The sequence below is a fragment of the Pleurodeles waltl genome, chromosome 4_2 (assembly GCF_031143425.1).
Source record: "Pleurodeles waltl isolate 20211129_DDA chromosome 4_2, aPleWal1.hap1.20221129, whole genome shotgun sequence".
NCBI lineage: Eukaryota > Metazoa > Chordata > Amphibia > Caudata > Salamandridae > Pleurodeles > Pleurodeles waltl.
Window position 1 is genome coordinate 316,668,360 of NC_090443.1, and position 22,862 is coordinate 316,691,221.

At 46.4% G+C, this 22,862-nt stretch overlaps 1 protein-coding gene across 1 annotated transcript in view; it reads right to left on the reverse strand.

Moving 5' to 3' along the window:
• GRAP2 (GRB2 related adaptor protein 2) overlaps nucleotides 1–22,862 on the reverse strand; it is a 215,108-nt gene that overhangs the window by 45,852 nt on the left and 146,394 nt on the right. Inside the window, exon 5 of the mRNA XM_069231286.1 lies at nucleotides 17,658–17,826. Coding sequence (XP_069087387.1) covers nucleotides 17,658–17,826 — 169 coding nt within the window. The remainder of the gene's footprint in view (nucleotides 1–17,657; nucleotides 17,827–22,862) is intronic.

Below are 22,862 nucleotides of genomic sequence, written 5' to 3' on the forward strand. Positions count from 1 at the left end.
TGTACAACAGAACGCCATGCCACCGCAACTGGAGACGGGCCGGCGAGCAGAAGCGCAGAATCGACCGGAAGGGTCATGCAGAAAAAACTGTGCCGCCTGCCCTCTACGCAGCGGGAGAAGAACCACTGGGCGCAACAAGCCAGCTGGCGCCCAAGAGCGGATCTGGCAGCTGCTGACATGCGAGGTAAGAGAAGGCAGGCCGGGGGGCCCAAATGGAGTACGGTGTGCCACCCATGGAAAAGGCCTAGAAGTGCGTCCTCCACAGAACTCGTCATAACTACGGGGGTAAGCATGGAAATTCCAGCCCCCCTCCACATAATCGCACGCGCAGCAAGAAGCCATAAATCACTACCACAGACTTGATTAGAGCCCTGAGTTACCATGCACTGCGCGGGGCTCTGGTTCCTCTCGCACTGGCTGCTTTGGTGCTCCAGGCCCCCCCCACCACTGCCATCGCTGAGACTGCATTGGAATCAATAGCAACGTGAATTGTCGGTCAACTTCCACTGGTTAGTGAACAATAATCTACCTATTCAACATGTGCACTGCCTGGGCCTTGTAGCCACATGGTTCTTTGTCACTAATCTAGTCGAGGGACTGCCCTGGACACGTACCATCCTTGCTGCATGGAGACCACACCACTAATAACCCGCCTTCTCAGTTATCGTGATCGCAACCTAGTGCTTCAACGCTTTCGAACAGGCCATGGAACTTCGAGGATGCATCCATCACATCTTATCCTGACTTCACAGCAGAGGTCCAGACAAAGCGGAATTCACATGTGGTGGTCAGACAATGCCTTTGTGACCACAACATCAAGTGTGCCCTATTAATCTCAGCTAAACTCCGGGTGGAAGATGGCGCGAAGATTCATGTTTTTGCAACACCAGAAGCTGTCTGGACATGGCTCCATGCCAAAGGCCTAGCCCAACTGCAACGTGAGAAGGACACAACAGGGGAATGTCTGACCCCTCTGTCTCAGGTGCAAACGCCACACCAGATCTAGCGCAAGACCCAGTAAGGCCCAAGTAGCTTAGGAGCAAGCCAAACTTCTGGTCGAAACAACACCACACACGGCAAAGTCCTTCACAGCGCTTGAAGTAGACCGCATATCGGACATAGACTCAGATGCAGAGAAATCCAGCATTTTAATCATTGACTCCTCCAAAGGCGCTTTAATCACACCTTGCATGGCCGACAATCTTTAGGTCTGCTCACAGTCACCTGCATCACATGTAATTGCCTAATACAATTGGACTTACTCAAGACCATCGATCTGTAGTAGCAATGCTTATTACCACGGCTGTACCAACCGGTAAACAAACCAGAGCACAGGAAGAAGCTAGTGACTGAAGAGATAAATGCCCCATTACGTATGCACTGATTTCGACCCCAATGGAGGCAGTGCATGGATGCTTGCACTCCCTGTTCCTACAGCATGAGCAGACATCACACCAGCATAAGGAATCTCAAATCCTTGCAAGGAACTGGATGTGGGAAAGACACATAACCCGTGAGCCGAATTCACATTCCGTGAAACTCTAACTGCCCCACCACAAACACTTCAGAATGGACAAGTTTAACCCTGATAGTGGGTATAGCCACTATATCCACTACTTCCTAATTTCTGGAACGAGACATATCACCCTACATATTGACACGTTGTCAATTAAGATTGTTTTTCTTTTATTCAATGTTTGTTGTTGCATCTGGGAAGGGGCCTGAAGGTGGGGACCAAGGAGGATACAAGATGCAATATCTCACATTAAATCACATGCATGTGTCGCGTGGGCTCTCATTATCCTAAATGAGACTACTGGATTTCTAGGCAGCAGGATCGATAACGGTGTGGGGGATTGAGTCTGACCCACGTGTAAGGAACTCTGTCACCCTAAATCCGGTTTTTGCTCCGGCTAACTAGCAGTGCCTCATTTCTCCCACGGGGAAGAGATGATTGGGCAGCCGAGCGCATGACATCTTTGGAACTTCTCAGGGAAGTCGTGGTCACTCAGATCCAAACCAACTCTCTCTTTTACAATATGATCTCATATACAAATGACAAAGACAGTATAAGTTTTATATAATGTTTTAATAAAACAACTGTATTTTAGATAATAAGGCGTGAGCCGCAATAACCAGAACAATACAACACAGTAGGATTGAAATAGTCACCAGGAGAGTAAAACATAAGAACAAAGCTATCATAGTGCCTAACAGTTTCTACTCTCCCTCTGCTTGTTCTATTTAGAGCACAGCATGTTAAGCTTCTAGCTTGCCTTTCCGAATCACTGGGGAGACATCAGCCCTCATACCTGAGCAAAAGGCCTGTGATCTGGTTCAGCATCTGCAACGAGGCAGTCAGCATCTAGTTGTGGTTCCCTGGTCGTAATCTCCCTCTTGCGTGTATTGGGACAAGGAAGTGATTTTATAACTAACATGTCAGCGTGATCACAAAATGTCCCTACGCAGGAATGCCAAGTCTAAACTCCTACCACGTCTATCGGCAATGTACCAGACTGTATCCTTGACTGAAGCACAGAGTGAATGTGTTATGGAGAACTCCAGTGCTGAAGTAGGCAAAACAGTGTGATATGAATAAAAAACAAAACCGTAGAACTGGCTATTTGAAAAATAACAGTACAAAGCCTAATAAAAAGCATTTAGAGCAAAGTGCACAGAGGCTCTAAGCTGCCAGCAAATCAATAAAATACATCCAGGGCAAAGTGCACAAAGGCCTAAAGCCTGAAGCTAACAACGCGCAAAGGATACGTAAAACTAACCACACTACACATGAACATGCCATGGGAGATGGCACTGGAAATGGGGCTCTCTACACTGCCTAGTATTAAATCACAATACAATATGTGTGCCAAGACTACCTCACCCATGACACACTACAACATCCTAACGTGGAATGTAAGGGGTGTGGCAACACCCATTAAGCATCACTGAGTGCATGGCTACCTCAAGCGACACCACGCACACACAGCCTTCCTACAAGAAACCCATCTCGCAGAACAAGAACTTCATAAACTTAGGTCTAGTTGGAGAGGTCACGTATATGGCACCAGGACATCGACATATGCCCGGGGGGTACTGATATGGGTGGCACCAGGAGTTCCATACACAATGAAAGGCCTTCGTATTGACGACGGAGGGTGATACATGGTCATAGAGGGCCTAGATGGCTCACCACTAACACTAGTGGGAGTATATGCAGCCTATGTGAGACACAGGGACTTCTTAAATACGCTCAAAGCTGATTATTTCATGACCCAACTGCTGATTGTGTTTGGGGAGGTGACTTCAATTGCTCGCCTGACATTGCTGTGGACAGATCCCATCCACCATTACCAGGGTCGCTTAGTCAAAAAACTTCCCAGGGGTTTGTCTCCTGGAGGGCAAATAGAGGCCTCCTTGATTTATGGCGCATCGGACATCCACTACCACAAGAATACTCCTTTTACTCTCCAATACATGATCTACACACCAGGATAGATTTGATCATGGGATCGATGAGACTGCCACAGAGAGTATCAGGATAGGAATACCTAGCCCGCACCCTATCCGATCACTGCCCACTTCGGGTGGTCCTTCAATGGGGAAGGCCACACCCGTGTGTACCAACATGGCACCTACAAATTGATGCACTTTCCAACCCTTGCTATCATCAGAATCTAGCTGCGTACATATCCCAATATTTTGAAAATAATAAAAACACTACCCCCCTCTGTACCACAGAGTGAAATGTCCATTAGGCAGTGGTACAAGGGCATTGCATATCAGTGACATAGGGAGCTCGGCACACTCTATGTTGAGAACTAGCTACACTGGAGGTTGAGCTCCGTACAATAGAAAAAGAGGTTGCAACTAGGACGGCCAACTCTGAGATCCTCTGGGCACTCCAAACAAAACACAAAGACGCAGGCACTAGGCTTTGCAGACATGATTATAGGCACCACTTGACTCAGCAATACGCTGAAGGCGATTATTCAGATCGACTCCTAGCGTGGCTGGTCCATTACAACCCACACCGTACCCCAATTGGGTTGATCAGACTGGATACAGGTGAGGTGATCAACACACAAGTAGCTATGAATACAACATTCAAAGACTACTACCAGACACTGTACCCAGCAAACCCAGACCCCACACCTGAACAGTTATCCGCTTTCATGGGTACCCTCCCCTTGTCTCAACTTAACCCTATGCAGAGAATTGAAAAAGAGGAGCCTATCCACTTGAAGTGATTTGCACGGCATTAGGACAAATGGCCCACAGCAAAACTCCAGGCATTGATGGCCTTCCAGCACAATACTACTCTACATATACAGCGTATCTTACCCAACCTTTACTGGAGATGTTCAATGAAGCAAGAGAATGTGGCCAACTCCACGATTCCCAGCGTGAGGCGCTTATAGTCTAAACCCGGTCGAGACCCCCTTGATGTGTACTCATACAGACCATCATCATTACTGAACTGAGATTGCAAGGTGCTAGGTAAGATACTGACGAATAGATTCCTCCCTTTGGTTACCCAGCTGATACATGAAGATCAGTCAGGTTTCATTCCTGGTCGCAGCACATTCCTAAACATCAGGCCCATCCTAAGGCTCCTTCATGACAATCCCCACAAAGATCACGGCAAGGTGTCAGTCTCTCTTGATATCGAAAAAGCTTTTGATACCCTTAGCTGGACATTTCTCACAGAAACGCTGACCCACATGGGTTTCGGAACTGGATACACACCCTGTATTCTAACCCAGTGGCTAGAGTGAAGACAGGGCACATATTCTCGGGACATTTCCCCAAACACAGGGGTATAAGACAGGGGTGTCCACTCTGACTATTGTTATTAATTATCGTGATGGAACCATTAGCTTCTCGCCTACGTCTGCACGCATGGCAATGGGGGATCCCAGAGTTACAAATGCATCATATCGTATCTCTCTTTGCCAATGATGCGCTAATATATCTACGTGACTACACAGTCTCTATCCCAGAGGTAATGACCCTACTGGACTCCTTTGGCGAGATTTCAGGGCTGAGGGTGAATTGGTCGAAATCCTGCCTCTTTCCCTTGACTCAAACCCCAACACATGAACAACCTACCCTTCCTAATTTCCATCTGCAATGGTGCCACACCCCATCTAAGTATTTTGGAATACAAATATATCTTTCCATGACAGACCTCAAGGAGGGCAACCTGGACCGAGTGGTTCACTCTATCCGGGGCTTGCTCCCTTTTTGGGGCTCTCTGCCGCTTTCCCCTATGGGACGTGTAGCAATAGCCAAAATGTTGATACTTCCCAGATTGTTATACTTTTTTGCGGCAATGCCAAATGTTCTCCCCTGGACCTTTTTTAGTACTTCACACAGCCTACTGGCAGACTTACTCTGGGGGAAGGACAGACGCCACATTGCCTTGGCTGTGACGCAGTGCACACAGGAGAGGGGTGGGTTGGGCATGCTTAACCTAGAGTTATACTATGCTGCTGCCCAACTGCAATAGCCCTTTCACTGGTTAAAGGACTCCCTGCATGCAGACAAAACAACTTTATAAAATTGTCTAGGCTTGACTCCAGCACTCACTTGGCTAATAGACTATACATGCCCCCGATCAAAGGAAACCAATTCAATGGACACAGCCCTTATCTGGAGGTGTAGATTTGTACATGGTAAATCTCCCAAATCGCCCTACTCTCCACTAATTCCTATAACACATACTGGGCACCCGACCCCCGATCAAACACCATGACATGACTCCATGGACAGCGGGCGAACCTGATAACAATGGGAAGCCTCTTTAATGAAGGACCGCTACTGACTTTCGACGAAATCAAGACATCCAGCGACATAAACACAGGTCAGTTCTTAACATACTGCTCAAGACGTCAATTAATACACAATACCTGGCATAATGGTGATACTGAACTGCCCCCAACAAATATACTCACCTTGTTGCTATCAGACGTGGAACCTAGGAAAGGGATTTCCATGGTATATGACGTCCTGAATGCTAATACCTGCACCTGACTGGCGACTGCACTCACCCGCTGGAATGCAGTGCTTCTCACCACCTTGTCTCAAAAATCCTGGTTGAAAGCCCTCCACAGCATCATAGGGATATCCCGTAACCCTAGGTTTCGCTTCACCCAATTCATTTATCTGCACCAAGCCTACCTCTCACCCTACCGCATAAAACACATTTTCCCAAGACTACACCAGAGTGCCCACACTGTGGATCACCTGAAGCAAGTTTTTACCACATGGTATGGGAATGCCACCCTTCCTGCCCACCTGGCAACAGGTAACTGAAATAACAGCAGAACTAGCAGATGTCAGGTTGTGCGCTGAAAGAGCTTGGGGTTTACTCGGGTGATAAGCCGAAGTTACAGTGGGCAGAAACACAGTCTTCATAGTCAGGTGAAGTAGTCGACAGCTGCGCTCTGGTTTGAATGAACGCACATGAGGAAAGTAAGGACCAAATTAAGGTACCACTGTGGCATCACAAAAGGGTTGGGAGGAAACCTCGTCTTAACAGGTGATTTTAACAAAAACAGTTGGCCCAATAAACATATTAAGGCAAAATAGCAGACAAATAACCTTTAACTGGGTCAACTGAAAGTCCTTGCTTGGCAAGAGTTAAAACAAAAGACATCGTACAGTTTAGCCTTTTACAGGTCAGTATTGGGGGTGTCACACTAGGCTAAAAACTCATCCCAACAACCCTGCATAGACTTTGTAGAGGGACACCCAGCAGGTAGGATGACATACACAACTTCGGGAGGAAGATCAAATTCAGACAACTGCCGCCAATCAGTCTCCATACATGGAGGTGCAGACTGTGCAGGTTGGGGTTCAAGACTCTGCCCTGCTGCTGCAACAGGAGATCCTCAAGAAGCTATAGTCTGATTGGAGGACAGATGCTCATGCCCAGAAGTTCTGGGTACCATACTCTCCATGCTCTGTCCAGAGCAACTAGTATGACTTGAGCCCAGTCGTTCCTAAGTTTCTTCAGAACTTGGGGCAGGAAACGCAGTGTGGGAAAGGCACACAGGATTCCCATGCTCCATTCTACCCAGAACACATCTCTGGCAGACAGCCTTCATGAAAGCTCCAGTACCAAACATTTGACACTGAGTTCTCAGCGAAGGCAAAACGATCTTGCCAGGTCTCTTCCCACTGGGTTTAACTGCCATTCATAATCTGCCAGGTGTCGCATGCTGAGTTTGCCCACCGTGATGATTAAAGATCTCGGCCAGGTGGTTCACGACCAAGGAAATGCCTTGAGGCTCTAGTCACCTCCAGAGGAAAGTGCCTCCTACACATGACTCAGGAATCCTCTCCTTGTTGCAGTACCACATGGTGGCGCTACTGTTTGTGAGAACTTGAAACAGCCTTCCTTTGATAGACAGTGGGAAGGCTTTCCGAGCTAGATGAATAGCCTGCAACTCCTACAGGCTGATGTGGAGATGACTCTCTGCTTGACGCTAGAGTTCTCTGTTCTACACCTCTCTCGGATGACCTCCTCATCCCATCAATGACACGTCCATCATCACCATCAGCTCTGGGTGGGGCAGGGTGACGGATCTGCCGATGGTCTAATTGTGCACAAGCAGCCACTACTGCAGATCTTTTGTAGCCTCCTGTGAAACCTGGATGGAATCCAACCAGTTTCCATGGTGCAGGGCTCACTGAGATGTCGGATTCCAGTGAAGAGTACAACTATGCTACCTGGCATAGTCAACATAGTCCAATGAAGGAGGCCAAAACGTCCAGAAGCCTCAAAGCCACTCTCACAGAGACCCAGGATGATGCTGACACATCAGAATCATAGCCCGATTGTTCTGGACTCGTTGTTATGGAAGGAAGGGCCAAAACTGCGCCATAAATCTTTCTTTATTATTTTTCTCAAATATATGTTTGACAATAGGCACATGCAGGTGCTGCAGCAATACTGTGACAATGTATGCATATTTACAATTGACATTACATAATGTTGACATTCAAAGGTGCTGCATGCTAAGTCAGGACAAACAACTATAAATATAGAGATGGATTGTCACAGTGTGTTAAATAAGTAGGTGGGGATGAGATAACAATGGCTCACCGCAAAAACTAGCAATAGTTAAACTACTCACATTGGGACAACACCATTATACTCTGTAAAGTTACCCAATGAGTCAGGGAGCAGTTGAAATCTTGGCAACCTCCTACACATTGTGCATGCAATTAACAACCTGCCCGATACCCACAGTGGTCTCCTCACATGCAACAGAGGCACCCTAGTCATCTCCCCTGCCCCTAGCATCCAAACACCCCTTCCGCCAGTGAGCCTCAAATGAGAAGACGAAGAAATATATGGTACGACTTTCGTTTCACCACGGTCGTTCATCTTCCTTCGCTTTCTATTTTGACCAATATGTATCCCATATTATATCCGCTGGTCCTCTGGAACCTTGTTTAGAAAGTAGAGTTAGTGTCTCTGCCTGGATCAGTACCCATTTATATAGATCTTTGAGCCTGCATTTGATGTTTGGGCAGCTGGGGACTTCCAGGACATCCTGATTTGGTGTTTGAACAGTACCAGTGCTAAATCCACAATACGAAGTGCATATTTTTCTTTTTTTCCCATGGGAATTAAGCACAGTAACGAAAGCTTTGGGTCTTGCAGAAGAGTATGGTATGCCAGCTTGATATCACCTCCGTTACCGTCCCACATGTCCATTATAGCACCAGGTGAGACCATACCATGTGTAAAAAGTCAACATTGGTCTGCCTGTGACGCGGCAGTTTGACAATGCTCTCTAGAACACATGATTTATTCACCTCAGTTTTGATAAGACTGGTGGAGGTAATAGTAATAGCATAGTCCACTGTTTGTCAGGTATCGCATGTCCTAGACACTGCTCCCACTTATTTCTCACACTCAGGTGATGAGGCTGATGCTGTGTATGTAATAACTGTTTAGACAACAAGGGCTGCCCTGCCGAATTTGTTGGGGTTAACAAATACTATTATTAACAACAGTAGTTCCAGGAATAAAGAAGGCAAAATTATTCAATAACAAATGGTGCCACAACACACAGTGATAGAAAAAGATTAATTATTCAATAATAACTTTTACACATTAAATAATGGCTCCACATATTACACTAACATACTTTACTCAAACAATATACAGTGTAAAACAGAAAAAGAAAATGATGGGACAAAAAAGATAAAACACAAAGACTACAATAAGTTACAAAAAAACAACAACAATCCATGCTTGTGTCCATTCGTTCGGTCAAGTGTCAACAGCCGTAAAGACGTAAAGATCCTGCATTTCTTGGAATATGTGTAGTCCTACTCCATGCAGGTGCTCCACAGTACGTACCCTAGTGTTCACCCACAGCTGTCAATCGTGCACAGTTGCAATTCTCTTGATCCTGTGCAGTTCCCAGAATGGCAGTCCCGGGGCATATGGGAACACTATTCCGCAGACTTGAACATAGTTCTGCCAGTAGGCTTCAGCTGTTTCCCCAGATCTGTCCAGCTCTAGGGAAGATTGACTGGGTTCTAACAGCCACTCACCTATCGAGATTTCACTCAGAGCAGGAAGTAAAGTTCCCCCTCTCCTGACTTAACTCGCCAACTAGCCATTGCATTTTCCATTGTACATGGGCCGCCGCATAATATAGTTTATAATTAGGGGTGCCTAAACCACCTACAACCAATCCCTGTTGTGTTTTGCTAAGTGCCATATGTTTCCGACCACTGCCTCATATCAAATCTGATAAAAAGCTGCACAGTTTTGCAAAAAAAGTTTGCTTAGGTACCACTGGCAAGGCTGCAAATAGATACAGAAAATGGGGGAGCATCAGCATTTTGGCTACTGCCACTTGACCTATGGATGACAGAAGTAGACTAATCCAAAAGGGGTCAGACTGGCTAGATGCCACAAGCATCCATCGCAGACTCTCTTATTAGACACTTTAAGAAGGGCGAACAAGCAGGACTAGGTCCATTTTACTTTAAGACCAGACATTTCCACAATAGCATCCAGCGTCTTCACTAAGGATGGTAAGACCACACCTCTGTTGTGAATATACACAAGGTCATTGTCTGCGTACAGCCACTCTACATGGCAATTGTCCCAAATAGGGATTTCTGCACTCCACCCCCCCATCATTTTCAGCATACAGGCCAATGGCTCCATGGCGAGAGCAAAGATAATGAGAGATGGGGACAACCCTGCCTCCTACCTCTATGTATGGAAAAGCGGTCCAAATGTACCTTTTTCGTCTTTACCCTGAGCACAGGGTCAGTGTCTAATAGTCTTATCCAGCTAAGTATTTCTGTACCTAGACCTATTCTTTCCAAGACTGTAATGAGGAAGGCCCACCGCAGTTTGTCAAAGTCAAGTGAAATGGCTAGATATATGTCTTCAATGGATGCGACTTCCTCCATTAAGAAAAAGACAACGGATACTGAGGAACGTATTCCTGCCACATATGAACCTGTTCTGATCCGGATGAATCAATTTCATCACCATGGGCAGCAGGCAATTAGCCAGCGTCTTGCCCATTATCTTGAAATCCAAGTTTCGTAATGAGGGTGGGTGTTACAGTCGCATATCTAAGGGATCTTTCCCCAGGTTTGGGAGCACAACTGTGAGAGGCTCTATATGTGACACTGAAAGCACCCCCTTAGGTTCAGCCGCCTGATACATGGCCAATAATTTCTGTGCTCTGTTGGTGGTACAGAATTCAAGGAGTAGACCATCTATCCCTTGTGTCTTATTGCGTGCCATCTGAGACATGGCTGCATGTTTTTCCTTGAGTTGCGTGGGTTGCTCAAGCTTGTAAAAAAAAATTAAACTGTAAACTTCGCACTTGTATAGTGCACTACTCACCCGTTAGGGTCTCAAGGCACTGCACGCATACCGTTGTGGAACCCCTCCTGGCTTTTCCCTGTGAGGCACCCACTCCTGGGCACCCCCAGGGTGAAGCCAGACATCCAAGCGCTGTCAGAGCCGTTGTGGAGATTAAGCAAGCTATTGCCCAGAGTTACAGACTGGGACCCATTAATTAGATTAGACACAGAGGCAAGAATTATATGGTCCAAGGGAATTGAGCCCAAGACCCACCAAGGTGGGAATTGAACCCTGGTCCCGGGGCAGATCTCTGCATCAGAGTCTGTCACTCTAACCATTGTGCCACACTTCTCAAAGCTTGTGGAACTGTAGTGGGCCACCTGGAGCAGAGGAATCGCCTGAACCCACTCATGCAGTTAGTTAGGGTCATAACTTTGTTGTGCAGTGTACAGGGCCCGATAAAAGTCCACAAACGTTCAATTGATTTCCGCCTGGGTATATTGTACCTCCCTGTCTCCTATGTGTGTGGCCCCATATAATCTGTTTTACGCACCTTCGGTATCCTGTACGAGGATTCTGATGACTGCCCTCTCATGCATGACTGGGTGTCTAGGTCTGCCCTGCACCTCTTTACAAGAGATAATCACATCTGACTTCCTGGGCATCAAGTTGGAGCCCCTCAGTTGTTCTGATTCTGAGTCACTAGAGCTCCAGACATCCAAACCCTTATCCATTTTGTGGTCCTAAGCCTGCACCCTAAATGGATCTTGCTGTGCTGCAGGGCATCTACAACTTTTGTTCTCTCTTTGTTCATATGTGCATCTGTGGGGCGAACCCTGGACCTACTACCCCCACCTCCTCCTCATGCGTCTTATCTTCCAGCCTGCATCAGGTGCTTTACCCTTCAGTGGAAATGTTGACTGCAACCAGGAGCATGCTTCCTCTCGGGACTGAAAGAAGTGTGTTTTTCTGGCCTCCACCACCCTGACTTTCACGAGCAACTAAAGGGCATATTTCATACTCATCTAGCACAGTTGTTGTTTGACTGCCATATAGGAACTACATTTCTGCTGTACCACTATGGTGTAATCCGGGTGGGCACGGATAGTGCTTCCATCATAGAGCCAGAGGTCCGTAGTTCTGGAGAGATGAATGATGGAATCCCTCTCCCTGTAGTTTAGTAGTGGAACAACCACAAGGAGGTCCATCACCGCCAGTGGGGGGGGGGGAGGCTTGGCAAGCAGTGAGCCCTCTCAATGGAGAAACATTTTGGAACCTTACCAGCTATGACAGTGGTCGACAACCATTCCTCCAAGAACAGCTCCATGTTCTGGCTTTCTGCGTGCTCTGGGAGTCCAACAAAATGAATGTTATTGCGCCGGGAAGGAATCCTCCGTCCTGAGATCTTTCACTTCTGATTGTAGGGTGTGTAACTGGGACCGTACCTGTTGTAACTTGGGACATATTGAAGTCAGTACCAACTCATTATCATCAACACACTCAGCCTTCCTATGATCTGCTCTAAGGAAAGTCACCTCAAACATCAGTCTTGGACTCCATGGCTCTCTTTGTGTCAAGTATTGCTTGTGTCAAGTATTTGCTCATAGCAAACATTCCAGTGTGTTTTTCATTCAAGTTGATTCCATTTGCCACCAAGAATCAGATGCAGCCAATGTCTTAGACAGTGCCCCCATTATGTCCTTGGATAGGGAGACTTATTAAGCTTTGCTTTCCCCATCGTCCATACCAGTGATTAGCCCAACAGGTCCCAGTGACTACAAAATGTAAAACAACAGACCCTCAACAGTACACAGAAGAAATCAAAGGTATCAAGCAGGCAGCCCTGTCCGCATTTACCAGACCGGTCCTAATCAGGGGACTTCTCACAGCCTCAGGTCCCCAAGAAGGGCCAGTGTAGCACTCCAGTGTGTTCTCAGGGACACCACCAGCAGCACCAACTTCAGGTGTAAAGGGTGTATTTCATCCCTGAAAAATGCACGCTCTCAGTTCAGTTGCTGCATACGTCAGTGGAAAAAGGCTCACTGTGAAAGGGAGTCATTTGCAAAGTTGGTACTGTCACATATTAGCAGGTGGGAGCGCAAGGACGGGCTCAGTCAAGTCACTAAGAGGCCTCTGGTGAGTGAGCGCCCCAAAATACACAACCAGGTTAGGGGAACGACATGGCCCATGTTCACCACTCAGGGCCTTGCAAGGGTCTCACAGCAAGGGACCCACAATTACATCGAGAAGATTCACTGCACCATTCGCATCCCACAGCTATGGCAACAGCAATCATCTGACATCTGGAGCGGGCATACTCAAATGCCCTTTCAGGAGCAGCCACTGAATTCTTTGTTCATAGGAGTCAGGCCCACTTCAACACCACCAGGGCCGCACATCTCAGGATGTGTCTCCCATCCGGCCTAGGGTGCGGCTGCTTGGGTCCAGGCCCATGCCGTGCCGGTGCCACAGGTCTCGTCCAGATGCATGGTCCATACAACCAGTTGCCCGCACTCCTTCCAGGCATGGCAGTCATCTGCAGATCCGATGACCTGCAGGCTCTTCCATGCCGCTCGCTTCGGTCTGCTGCTGTGGCGCTTGGTATGCCGCTGCCACCAGCTCTCCCCTGTCTTTAGGTAGAAATTGGGGGGGAGGGGGGGGCAGTTAAAAGAGTAGTGGCACCTAGGCTAGAGGACAGGATACATGCCAGGTAAATTCAGAGCCTCAAGCAGAGCTTAAAAAGTGCATCCAGCACAGCCTCCATCTTGGCCACACCCCTCATGACTTTGACAAGTTGATAGTGAACCCCAACAATGTGAAGAGGTTCACCATCATCTGAAGGTGGTCTATAACTAACCATGGGGAGTACAGCTTCAACAAGTTATTGTCAAGGTGGAGGGAAACTGGAATCCCCAAGTTCTGAAAGTGTGCTGAGACCACTGTCATCACTTTTGTAAACAACCAAGGGGCAATGGTGAGGCCAAAGGGGGGAACAGCAAATTAAAAATGCTCCTGGCCAATCATGAACCACAAGTATGATCTATGAGGCTGCTTCCTGCTTCCCAGTGTGGTCCTGTGCCACTAAGGGCAAACTAAAGCAGCTTTGAGGCTGATGCCATAGATGGGTGGAAGACTGGGAAGTACACTGCCCCTGGTGACCTGTTCATTGTCTGCTTGATCCCTGACCCCGAAAAGACTGGGGTGGCTGATGCTAGGGCAGTGGGCCTTAGCGTTGCAGTATGCTATCCCTCTGGAGTCCCCTTGAAAGTGGCAAAACTGTTGAGGATACTTTGTCGCAGGGGTAGAAAGAGTTAAGGATTGTGCCATGGCCTAGCATTATTTAAAGAGTTTGAACTGCCAAATAGGCAGGTACCATCAAATGGCATGTTCATCAGAGAGACTTGTACATCACCAGAGAAGCCCGTGGTTCTCATCCAAGCATGCAGCCGAAGCACCACGTTAGTGCCAACTGCTCTGCCCAAGTAATCGGTAGTGTCCTGCTCAGATGGATAATATATTTTGCAGCATCCTCACCATTTTGGATGGTTTGAGCCATGTTGGCCAAAAATTCCTAGGGGACTGCTAGCAAGATCTTAATAATCTTGTCCCATAAAGTGTGGCAATGTTTCCCTAGAAAACAGCTGGCACTGACTGACCAGAGGGCAGCCCTGCCATGGAAAATGTATGTTTCCGGAATGCTTCAATTTGTTTTGACGCTGTCTGGGGGAATCGTAGGGAATGAATTGGGGGTTCATCCTACTGGTGGAAGCCTGAAGCACCAAACCTTCTGCTGTAAGGTGCTGTGTTAGGATGTCAGGGTCAACTGGCAACCTGCCTGTTCGATAGTGAACAGGAAAAAGGCTTAGACCAGGTGCTCATGCAGGTGTCAGTCAGAGCTCATTTTAATGGAAGTAGGGGTTGGGAGAAGTTTGTCCTGGTTGCAAAACTACGGTCAGTATGTTTGTTTTGACTTACATAGTTGGCAGTTGTAAATCCAATACCTCTGCTGAACATCTAATTTCTGTGGTACCATGGCAAAGGAAGCACTCTCTCATAGTAATGACCCGGTGTAGAACACAACCCAGTTTTCAGGGAAGTGTTCAAACCAATGGCCTCCTGCAAGTCCATGTATAAATTGCCATCATACTATAGGGGAAAATAATACCCTCATCTCCATTGGCTGGTTGACTCTGATCAGAGTCTAAACCGAAAAGTCAGTGAAGCTCTGCAGCTCTAAAGCAAAGGCATAGTCAGATTGAACTGGGACCAGGTGCATTAGTATGACATCAGGACAAGCTTGGTTAGGGTTGAATTGAGTTTGGTTTAGGATCGGAAAGGATAACATGGTGGAGGGTCATCCTCCAGCACCAGCAACACTGGGATAGTGTAGATTTTGGTGCCAGATTGGAAGTCAGCTGCAGCAATGGGGTGGAACCCAAGATGTGTTCAGGAGGCGCAGATAGCGACACTGGGAGACTCACCAGTGGTAACCCGACTGGTGTGCCAAATGGAGCCAGTAAAGTGCCAAAGATGTGCAACATGGCTTCTTTAAAAGCCTAAACCTGAGGAAACATTGCCTATAAACCTGAAAACTCAGAGAGCATCAGGACGAGCTGTGGAATCAGCTCCTCTGTAGGGTACTAGGAACATGACTGAGAGGCCCCCATGTAACCTTGCAACTTCTCAGGCTGAGATTGGTGAGACTGGGATGAATCCCGCTAAGCCATCTTGTGTTTTTATTTCAACTTACTGGAAGACTTGTTGTGGGACCAGCCCTGAGAGTGGCAACAAGTGCAGGACACTGACTTCGAGTGGGACTGCTGTGACTTATTTTGGCTTCGGCTACATATTGCTTTGCTCCACATTACAGAACTACCTTCAGATTAATAACGGCACACTCCTCACAGGACATGGAGTCGTACCCAGAACCCACATGGACAAAAACTGTTTTTTGAGCAAAAAACTTGTCAAGTGATGAGAATAAACTTGGGAGTGAGCTCCGGATCTGCATACGATGGTGTAGAAAGAAAGGACCTGATGTTGATAAGCAGTGGTGGTGCTTATATACTGCTCCATCGCCACACAGAGCCTCACAGAGCCACTTACCAGCATGAGGGAGCAATGCTGTCTCAATCTTCCGAATTTAGTTTGCCACTGGGTGACATTCTAAAGGTGAGGAATCTGCGATTAGAAGTATCCTTCAGAAGTACTGTTATTCCATTTTTTTTTAAATAGTTGCAAATTGTGCACCAAAGTTTTGCAAATGGAGTCAGACTTGTGCCCTAATTGCTACTTTTACAAAACAACACATCACAGGGGATCAAAGAATGACCTCCGTAGTTAATATGTATTAGGCAGTTCACAATGTGTGGCCCACTGTGATTGGCTGCACTCACAGGGATGATGCCCTGCAAAGGACACAGACCAGCATCCTTGTGATTGCATTTCAAAACGTAAAACCTTTTTTTTCCAAAGAAACCTGTATTGCTCAAGGAACTGTAACGCTGCAAAAAAGGTTTTCGGTTTTGGAAAACTGCCTGTCACCCCAAATCAGTTACCACCTCCCTTGAGGAGTCTGTCAATAGCACCTGGATACCCTAGAGGGTGATAAGCCACGCTCTATAAATCCTGTTTGATTTGATTTGTTAATGGTCAAATGATACATTTGATACAGCCTCAAAATTTGGAAGGAGTCCCTTTCACATCCCTTCCAAACTGCAATTTGGTATGGTCGCAGAATCCATTGTATGAGTTGGGTAAACTTTTCTGACTTGCAAAATGGGTTTGTACATAACAAATGGCCCTTTTGTAGTTACAACCCCTGTGATTTTGTGGATATCAGGGTTTGCAACTGCAAACATGCTTAGTACACGTCGTCCATAGCTACAGAGGATGAAGAAAGGGCATTGACTCTTCCTTAAAAGCCCAAATGAGAAAAGTACAATGGGCTTATGAAACAAAGTATCATGCAAATATTCAGCACTATCACATTTACTGGTGGCGACTCAATGTTACATACAATCCCGGATGCAGTTTTGTTGCCTCGCACGCATAATTCATTAATTCTTGAGTGGGAATGAAACATGGGTGCGTGTCCCCTGAGTCATTACCCCTTTTTGTCATGTAGGTACGTTTTCCTTCAAATATCTCATTCCTTTTAGTCAACCCTGTTGCCACATGGGAGGGAAGGTTTAGTAAATGGTCTAGCTTAGAGAAACACATTTCACCCTGGGGCAACGGTAGCTTGCCAATGGTCAAAACCCTATACACAATAGATGAAAGTGTTATACTGATACATGGTGAAGGAAACAGAAGAGAATATGATGGAACTGGAAATGTGGAGACAATGAATAAAAAAAGTGACATAGAGAAATGCAGGGCCTAAAGAAAAAGGCTAAATATTCAGTGACTGTTCAATGGTCAAAAACATAAATGGATATACCTAACACAGTTTGTGACAACTAACATTACGGAGAGAAAAAAAATCCTTCTGAAAAGGTAAGACATCTTTCTAATCATCTTCACGATACATCTAAATAGCTTTGTCCAGAGAGCACCCTGGATATGACTTCTACTCTTGTACTGGACAAGATTCCTTCTGAATCTTCAGTATAGTGTAGTATTCTAATTCCTCATGATCAGGTGTGATCGCTCCCTCCCACTACAACTTTAGTTGAAGGGAAAGGCATCAACGGGGCTGCATCCACTTTGCAACGTCTGCTTCTAAAAACAATGACAATCTTTTGACTTTTGCTCATGGAAGCTGCAAACCAATGGTGATAGGTAGGAGGCATACCTGCTCGTCCCGGCTTCCGTCCCTCAGAAAGATCTGCTTTTGTCGTGAGATAGAGACGGTTTTGTAGTTTTCCACGAGGGCATTGACGGACTGGAACTTCTCCGACCACAGGTAGTAGTTGCCTCTAGTGTCACGCATGACCTTAAAGTGCTGGACGTCATCTTCATGCCTGATAACATTAAGGGGCAACCATCAAACACTGATTATATGTGCTGAATAAGATTCACTAAGCATGAAAAGACCCAAGAATATGACCACCATGAGTACATGGGCTACTTCTCTGTGCCATGGGACAGACCCCATTTACCTTAAGCTCTTATTCTATAATTCCAAGGCTAAGATTCGGATCTTTGGCTATTACTGTCTGACTGTAGGTAGCCACTATAATGGTTCACAATTCAGAACTTATACAACCATTAATCTGCACTCCTCTCAAACCTCAAGTCCATCCTTGGCCAATAAATTGCAGGACATCACGATGTAATCATACCCAAAGATTGACAACACTGGATGTTTCTTAGAAGTCTATTAATCCGTTTAATATTTCAAGTATTTTTTAAATGAGAGGCAATTATTCCTTGATTCAAACATTGCCTCCTCCCACCTGCAACATTCCCAACTCCAGAAAGACTCTTCACCGGGATGTCTGCTTCAGATAACCCGATGCGGTGGAGGCGTGAGAACATATCTCTTGAGATACCCACTCAGTGAAGAGATATGAGCTCCATAAACTGTGCACCAAGGGAACTGGCCAGAGGAATCCACCCGGTAATCGTGTGCCCTGTCTGAAACACTGGAGATGCCTTCCCCAGCCATGAGCTTTTTTCACTGCCGCAAGTGTCCTTAACCAAAGGCTCCTGCCAAGCAGATCCGAAGCTTGGCACCAACAAAGCTGTGGAACCTTCCTTGGCTGAGGCTTCCAACTAACTCCAGCTTGGTGGTCTTTACAAGAATTTAAAAGTGCAAATGTAACTTTTATCACCAGTTCATGCTCTATACCCATGTACCCCTGGCATGCCCACTGATCCCTAAAAAGCTGCTATGTGCACTTTGAATATTTCTGCACACTTTTTGAACTTTGTAATTATTAACTGGCCTTGATTGATATTTTAATGTAACAAACTTCCTACTGACTTTAATAGAAAGTGCCTACGTTTATTTTTTATCATCCTTTTACTCTTTAGAGCTCCATGTCGATTAGAGCTCAGTGTTTCTTTTCAGTAAACTCATTACTGGTAGTTCCATAGCCAGGCAGCAGGGGTCAGCATTGCACCACATAACCTACAATCTCAGTCGAGAAGTATTCAGAGCACAAGCAATCGGCAAGGATTAAAATAACGGTTTTATGAGCCACCAGTTCATTTACTGACCAGCACAAGGGTAGTACCACCTGCTGTGCTGCTGTCCCACATTTCTCTTGAATGTTAGAGGAGTTTTTGTAGTTCCCATATTTCTCTTTCATGTTAGAGGAGTTTTAAAAACGTATGGACGCCTCTGAGACTGAAGCTTTGCGCCCCTATAAAAAAAACTACCTATCAGATATACTTGAGCGTCGGTTCTAGTCACCTAGGCCCATATTTATACTTTTTGACGCTAAACTGCGCTAACGCAGTTTAGCGTCAAAAAGTTTTGCGCCGTCTAACGCCATTCTGAAGCGCCATGCGGGCGCCGTATTTATGGAATGGCGTTAGACGGCGCAATCAGACCGGCGCTGCCTGGTTTGCGTGGGAAAAAACCACGTAGACCAGACAGCGCCGGCGTAGGGGGAAAATGGCGTATGGGCGTCTTAAAATGGGGCAAGTCAGGTTACGTCGAAAAAATCGTCTTAACCCGACTTGCGCCATTTATTTTCGACGCCCATCCCCCATCAACATGACTCCTATCATTGTAAAGATAGGAGTCATGCCCCCTTGCCCAATGGCCATGCCCAGGGGACTTCTGTCCCCTGGGCATGGTCATTGGGCATAGTGGCATGTAGGGGGGCACAAATCAGGCCCCCCTATGCCAAAAAAAATTATAAAAAAAAAAAAAATAATACTTACCTGAACTTACCTGAATGTCCCTGGGGTGGGTCCCTCCAGCCTTGGGTGTCCTCCTGGGGTGGGCAAGGGTGGCAGGGGGGGTCCCTGGGGGCAGGGGAGGGCACTGTGGGCTCATTTTGAGCCCACTTGTCCCTTAACGCCATGCCTGACCCAGGCGTTAAAAAGCGGCGCAAATGCGCCGTTTTTAGCCACGCCCACTCCCGGGCGTCTCTTTTGCCCGGGAGTATAAATACCACGTAAAGGCCTGGGAGTCATTTTTTAGACGGGAACGCCTCCCTTGCATATCATTAACGCAAGGAAGGGGTTCACGCTAAAAAATGACGCACATTCCGGGAACTTTGGCGCTATTCGCCTCTAACGCCATAGTATAAATATGGCGTTAGTTTGCGTTAGTTTAGCGTCGAATTTGCGTCGAAAAAAACGACGCAAATTCGGCGCAAACGGAGTATAAATACGGCCCCTAGAGCTCTGTCTTTTTCCTCATTTTAATACCATGACAGGACCTGTATACCTCTGTGACCGAGAACAGTCTGCTCTTCCCACCTTTCATATATTAGAAATGTACAAATATGTATTTTTAATGGGTTTTGGGTCAGTCCCTTGCTCATGATTAGATGGCTTTTTTGTCAACCACAGTTGTCTGCTCCTGATTTGGTGACTTTCCTCCCTGTTTTTCTGTTTGTCCCACACAGGAGCATTTTGATTTCATGGTGTTCTGTCTGTCTTCCACAGAATACTTGAGGAACTTGGGCCCATATTTATACTTTTTTAGCGCCGCATTTGCACCACTTTTTGACGCAAAAACGGCTCAAACGTACAAAATACAGTTGTATTTTGCAAGTTTGCACCGCTTTTGCGTAAAGAAATGACGCAAATGCGGCACTAAAAAAGTATAAATATGGGCCTTGATTTATTTGTTTAGGCACTCCATAGAAGTGCATGTGTTTCCCTGCTCTCAGTTCCTTTTTAGGCCCAGTGTGCAAGCGCTTTGACCTGTTGTAAGTATTGTGGGCTTTTAACCACACCCACCTCACGCCCATCACTTTCACTCGTCTGTGGGCTTGGCTTTCAAAAATCATCTGATGTCATTGGTAAATGATTTACGTTTGTCTCATATACTTCAGCATGGGTGAACTATTTATTTTGTCTTGCCCTTCGTGCTGCATGACAGCCATGGCCCTCACAGCGCTGATAGGCACAACACCACAAACTTGATCAGCGGTATTGGAGAGCTGGTCACATTGTTCAGTTACTTAATCAGAGTCATTTCTGGTGGTTTTCCCCTTAAAACACATGAAATTGGTAAATGTGTTACATAAAACAGAAATCCACAAAGCAAAATCTGCTCTCTCTGCACATCGGAAGAGCTGGTACTACAATAGTCCCTGCACTTGGGAGAACTCAACCCATAATGCTTTGCAAGCATTCTTTTTCACAACATTTTTGATCATTAGTCCACCTGTGGTGGTCCCAGGACAATGGGACCACCACCAAAACGTTCAGCACAACATTCTCTTTCTGTCTAAGTTATATTTGGGCCCCCACACTAGGTTATTGGGGACCCCAAATTAATAACCCCTCCCACCAGTCATTTTTTTTTTTTGGTTGTTTGTTTTGTTTTTGTTTTCCATCTGGAAATAGCTTCTGTTTTAAGGCCCTTGTTTGTAATATCAATGCTATAGGTCTGCTACTCCTGAAAGTATGTAATGCACTATGTTCTCTAGAAGCTACATACATGGTTATTCTGCATTGTTTGTTGCCACTTATTTGTGTGGTTATCTCCTCCAGAGTCTAGCTATATAGTTAGATGACCATGTTTCTCACAAATGCTATTTTGTGGTGGCCTCTAGGGGCTGTTCTAAGCATTACAGTAAGATCAATATATTAAAATATTTGTGGCACTGAAACTTGCCCCATAATGCTTTGCAGGGCATTACTTTTACAAAACATTTTTGCAAATAACTCAGCCTATGGTGGTCCTAGGACTATGGGACCACCTTCAAAACACTGGCCACAATGCTCTCTTTCTATCTACATCACCTCTGGGTCCCCACCCTATATGAGGGAGGAACTCCAAAATAATAACCCCCTACCACTAGTCAATGTGAGGGGAGTTTATTTAAGTTTTCTTATGGCTGGAACTTTTGTTTTAGATCTAAGAAATATTTTGGTTTAAAGACTCTGTTTATCATTGCAGTAGATCTGCTATCTCTACAGTCTTTCTCTGGGTTATATTGCATTATTTTCTCTTGTTTTTTTATGTGGCTATGCTTTTTAGGAGCTACCAATATTGCTTTGTGACCCGGAAATAAATGGGCTGGTGTCATATAGATGGCTCTCCCAAAGTCACACCAAGTATGTAGACATATAGGTGGTCATTTTGATATTGGTGGTAAAAAACATCTACCGCTGTGGTGATGGCTGCCAAGATACCGCCACCATGGCTACCATCTGTCTGCTATATTATAAGCACTGCCTGACTTCCGCCACAAGAAGGGTGGAAATCCGGCAGTGCTCATGGTGGCGGACGGTGGTAAGGTGGCGCTGCTACCACCAGCACTGCCACGCCAGTAGAACACCGCCAGCCATATCATGACCTGTGATACGGTCTGGCGGTGTTCTCCTGGCGGGGCACTGCTGGCGGTAGCAGTGCCCCTTCCCATTCTCTGCAGAAGACCTTCTCGACAAAGGTAAGTCGGGCTTCCGACAGGGGCGGGGGTGTTCTGTGTGTGTGTGCATGAATGTCTGAGTGAGTGTGTGAATGCGTCTGTGTGTGTTGTGTAGTTTGACTGGTTGTATGTGTGTGAGTGAATGCGTGTAAGAATGGTGAAGGGATTGAGTGTCTGCATGTCAGTGTGATTCTGTGTAAGAATGTGTGCGAGCATGTCTGGAAGTACGCGTGTATGAATGCCTGTTTGCAAGTGTAAGTGATTGGGTGTATGCGTGGTGCGTGTCTGCGGGTGTGTGCATGTATAGGGGGAGTGAGAGGATCGGAGGGGGTAGAGGTGTGTGTTTGGATCGGGGTGGGGGTGTATTTGAATGTCGGGGGTGGCAGGGTTAGTGTGTGTCTAGGGAGGTGGGGACTTTGGATGGAGGGGGGTGAGGGGCATCTGGTGTGTGTTGCGGGGTGGGGGAGCCGCCTACCAGTGACAGGGAAGGAATT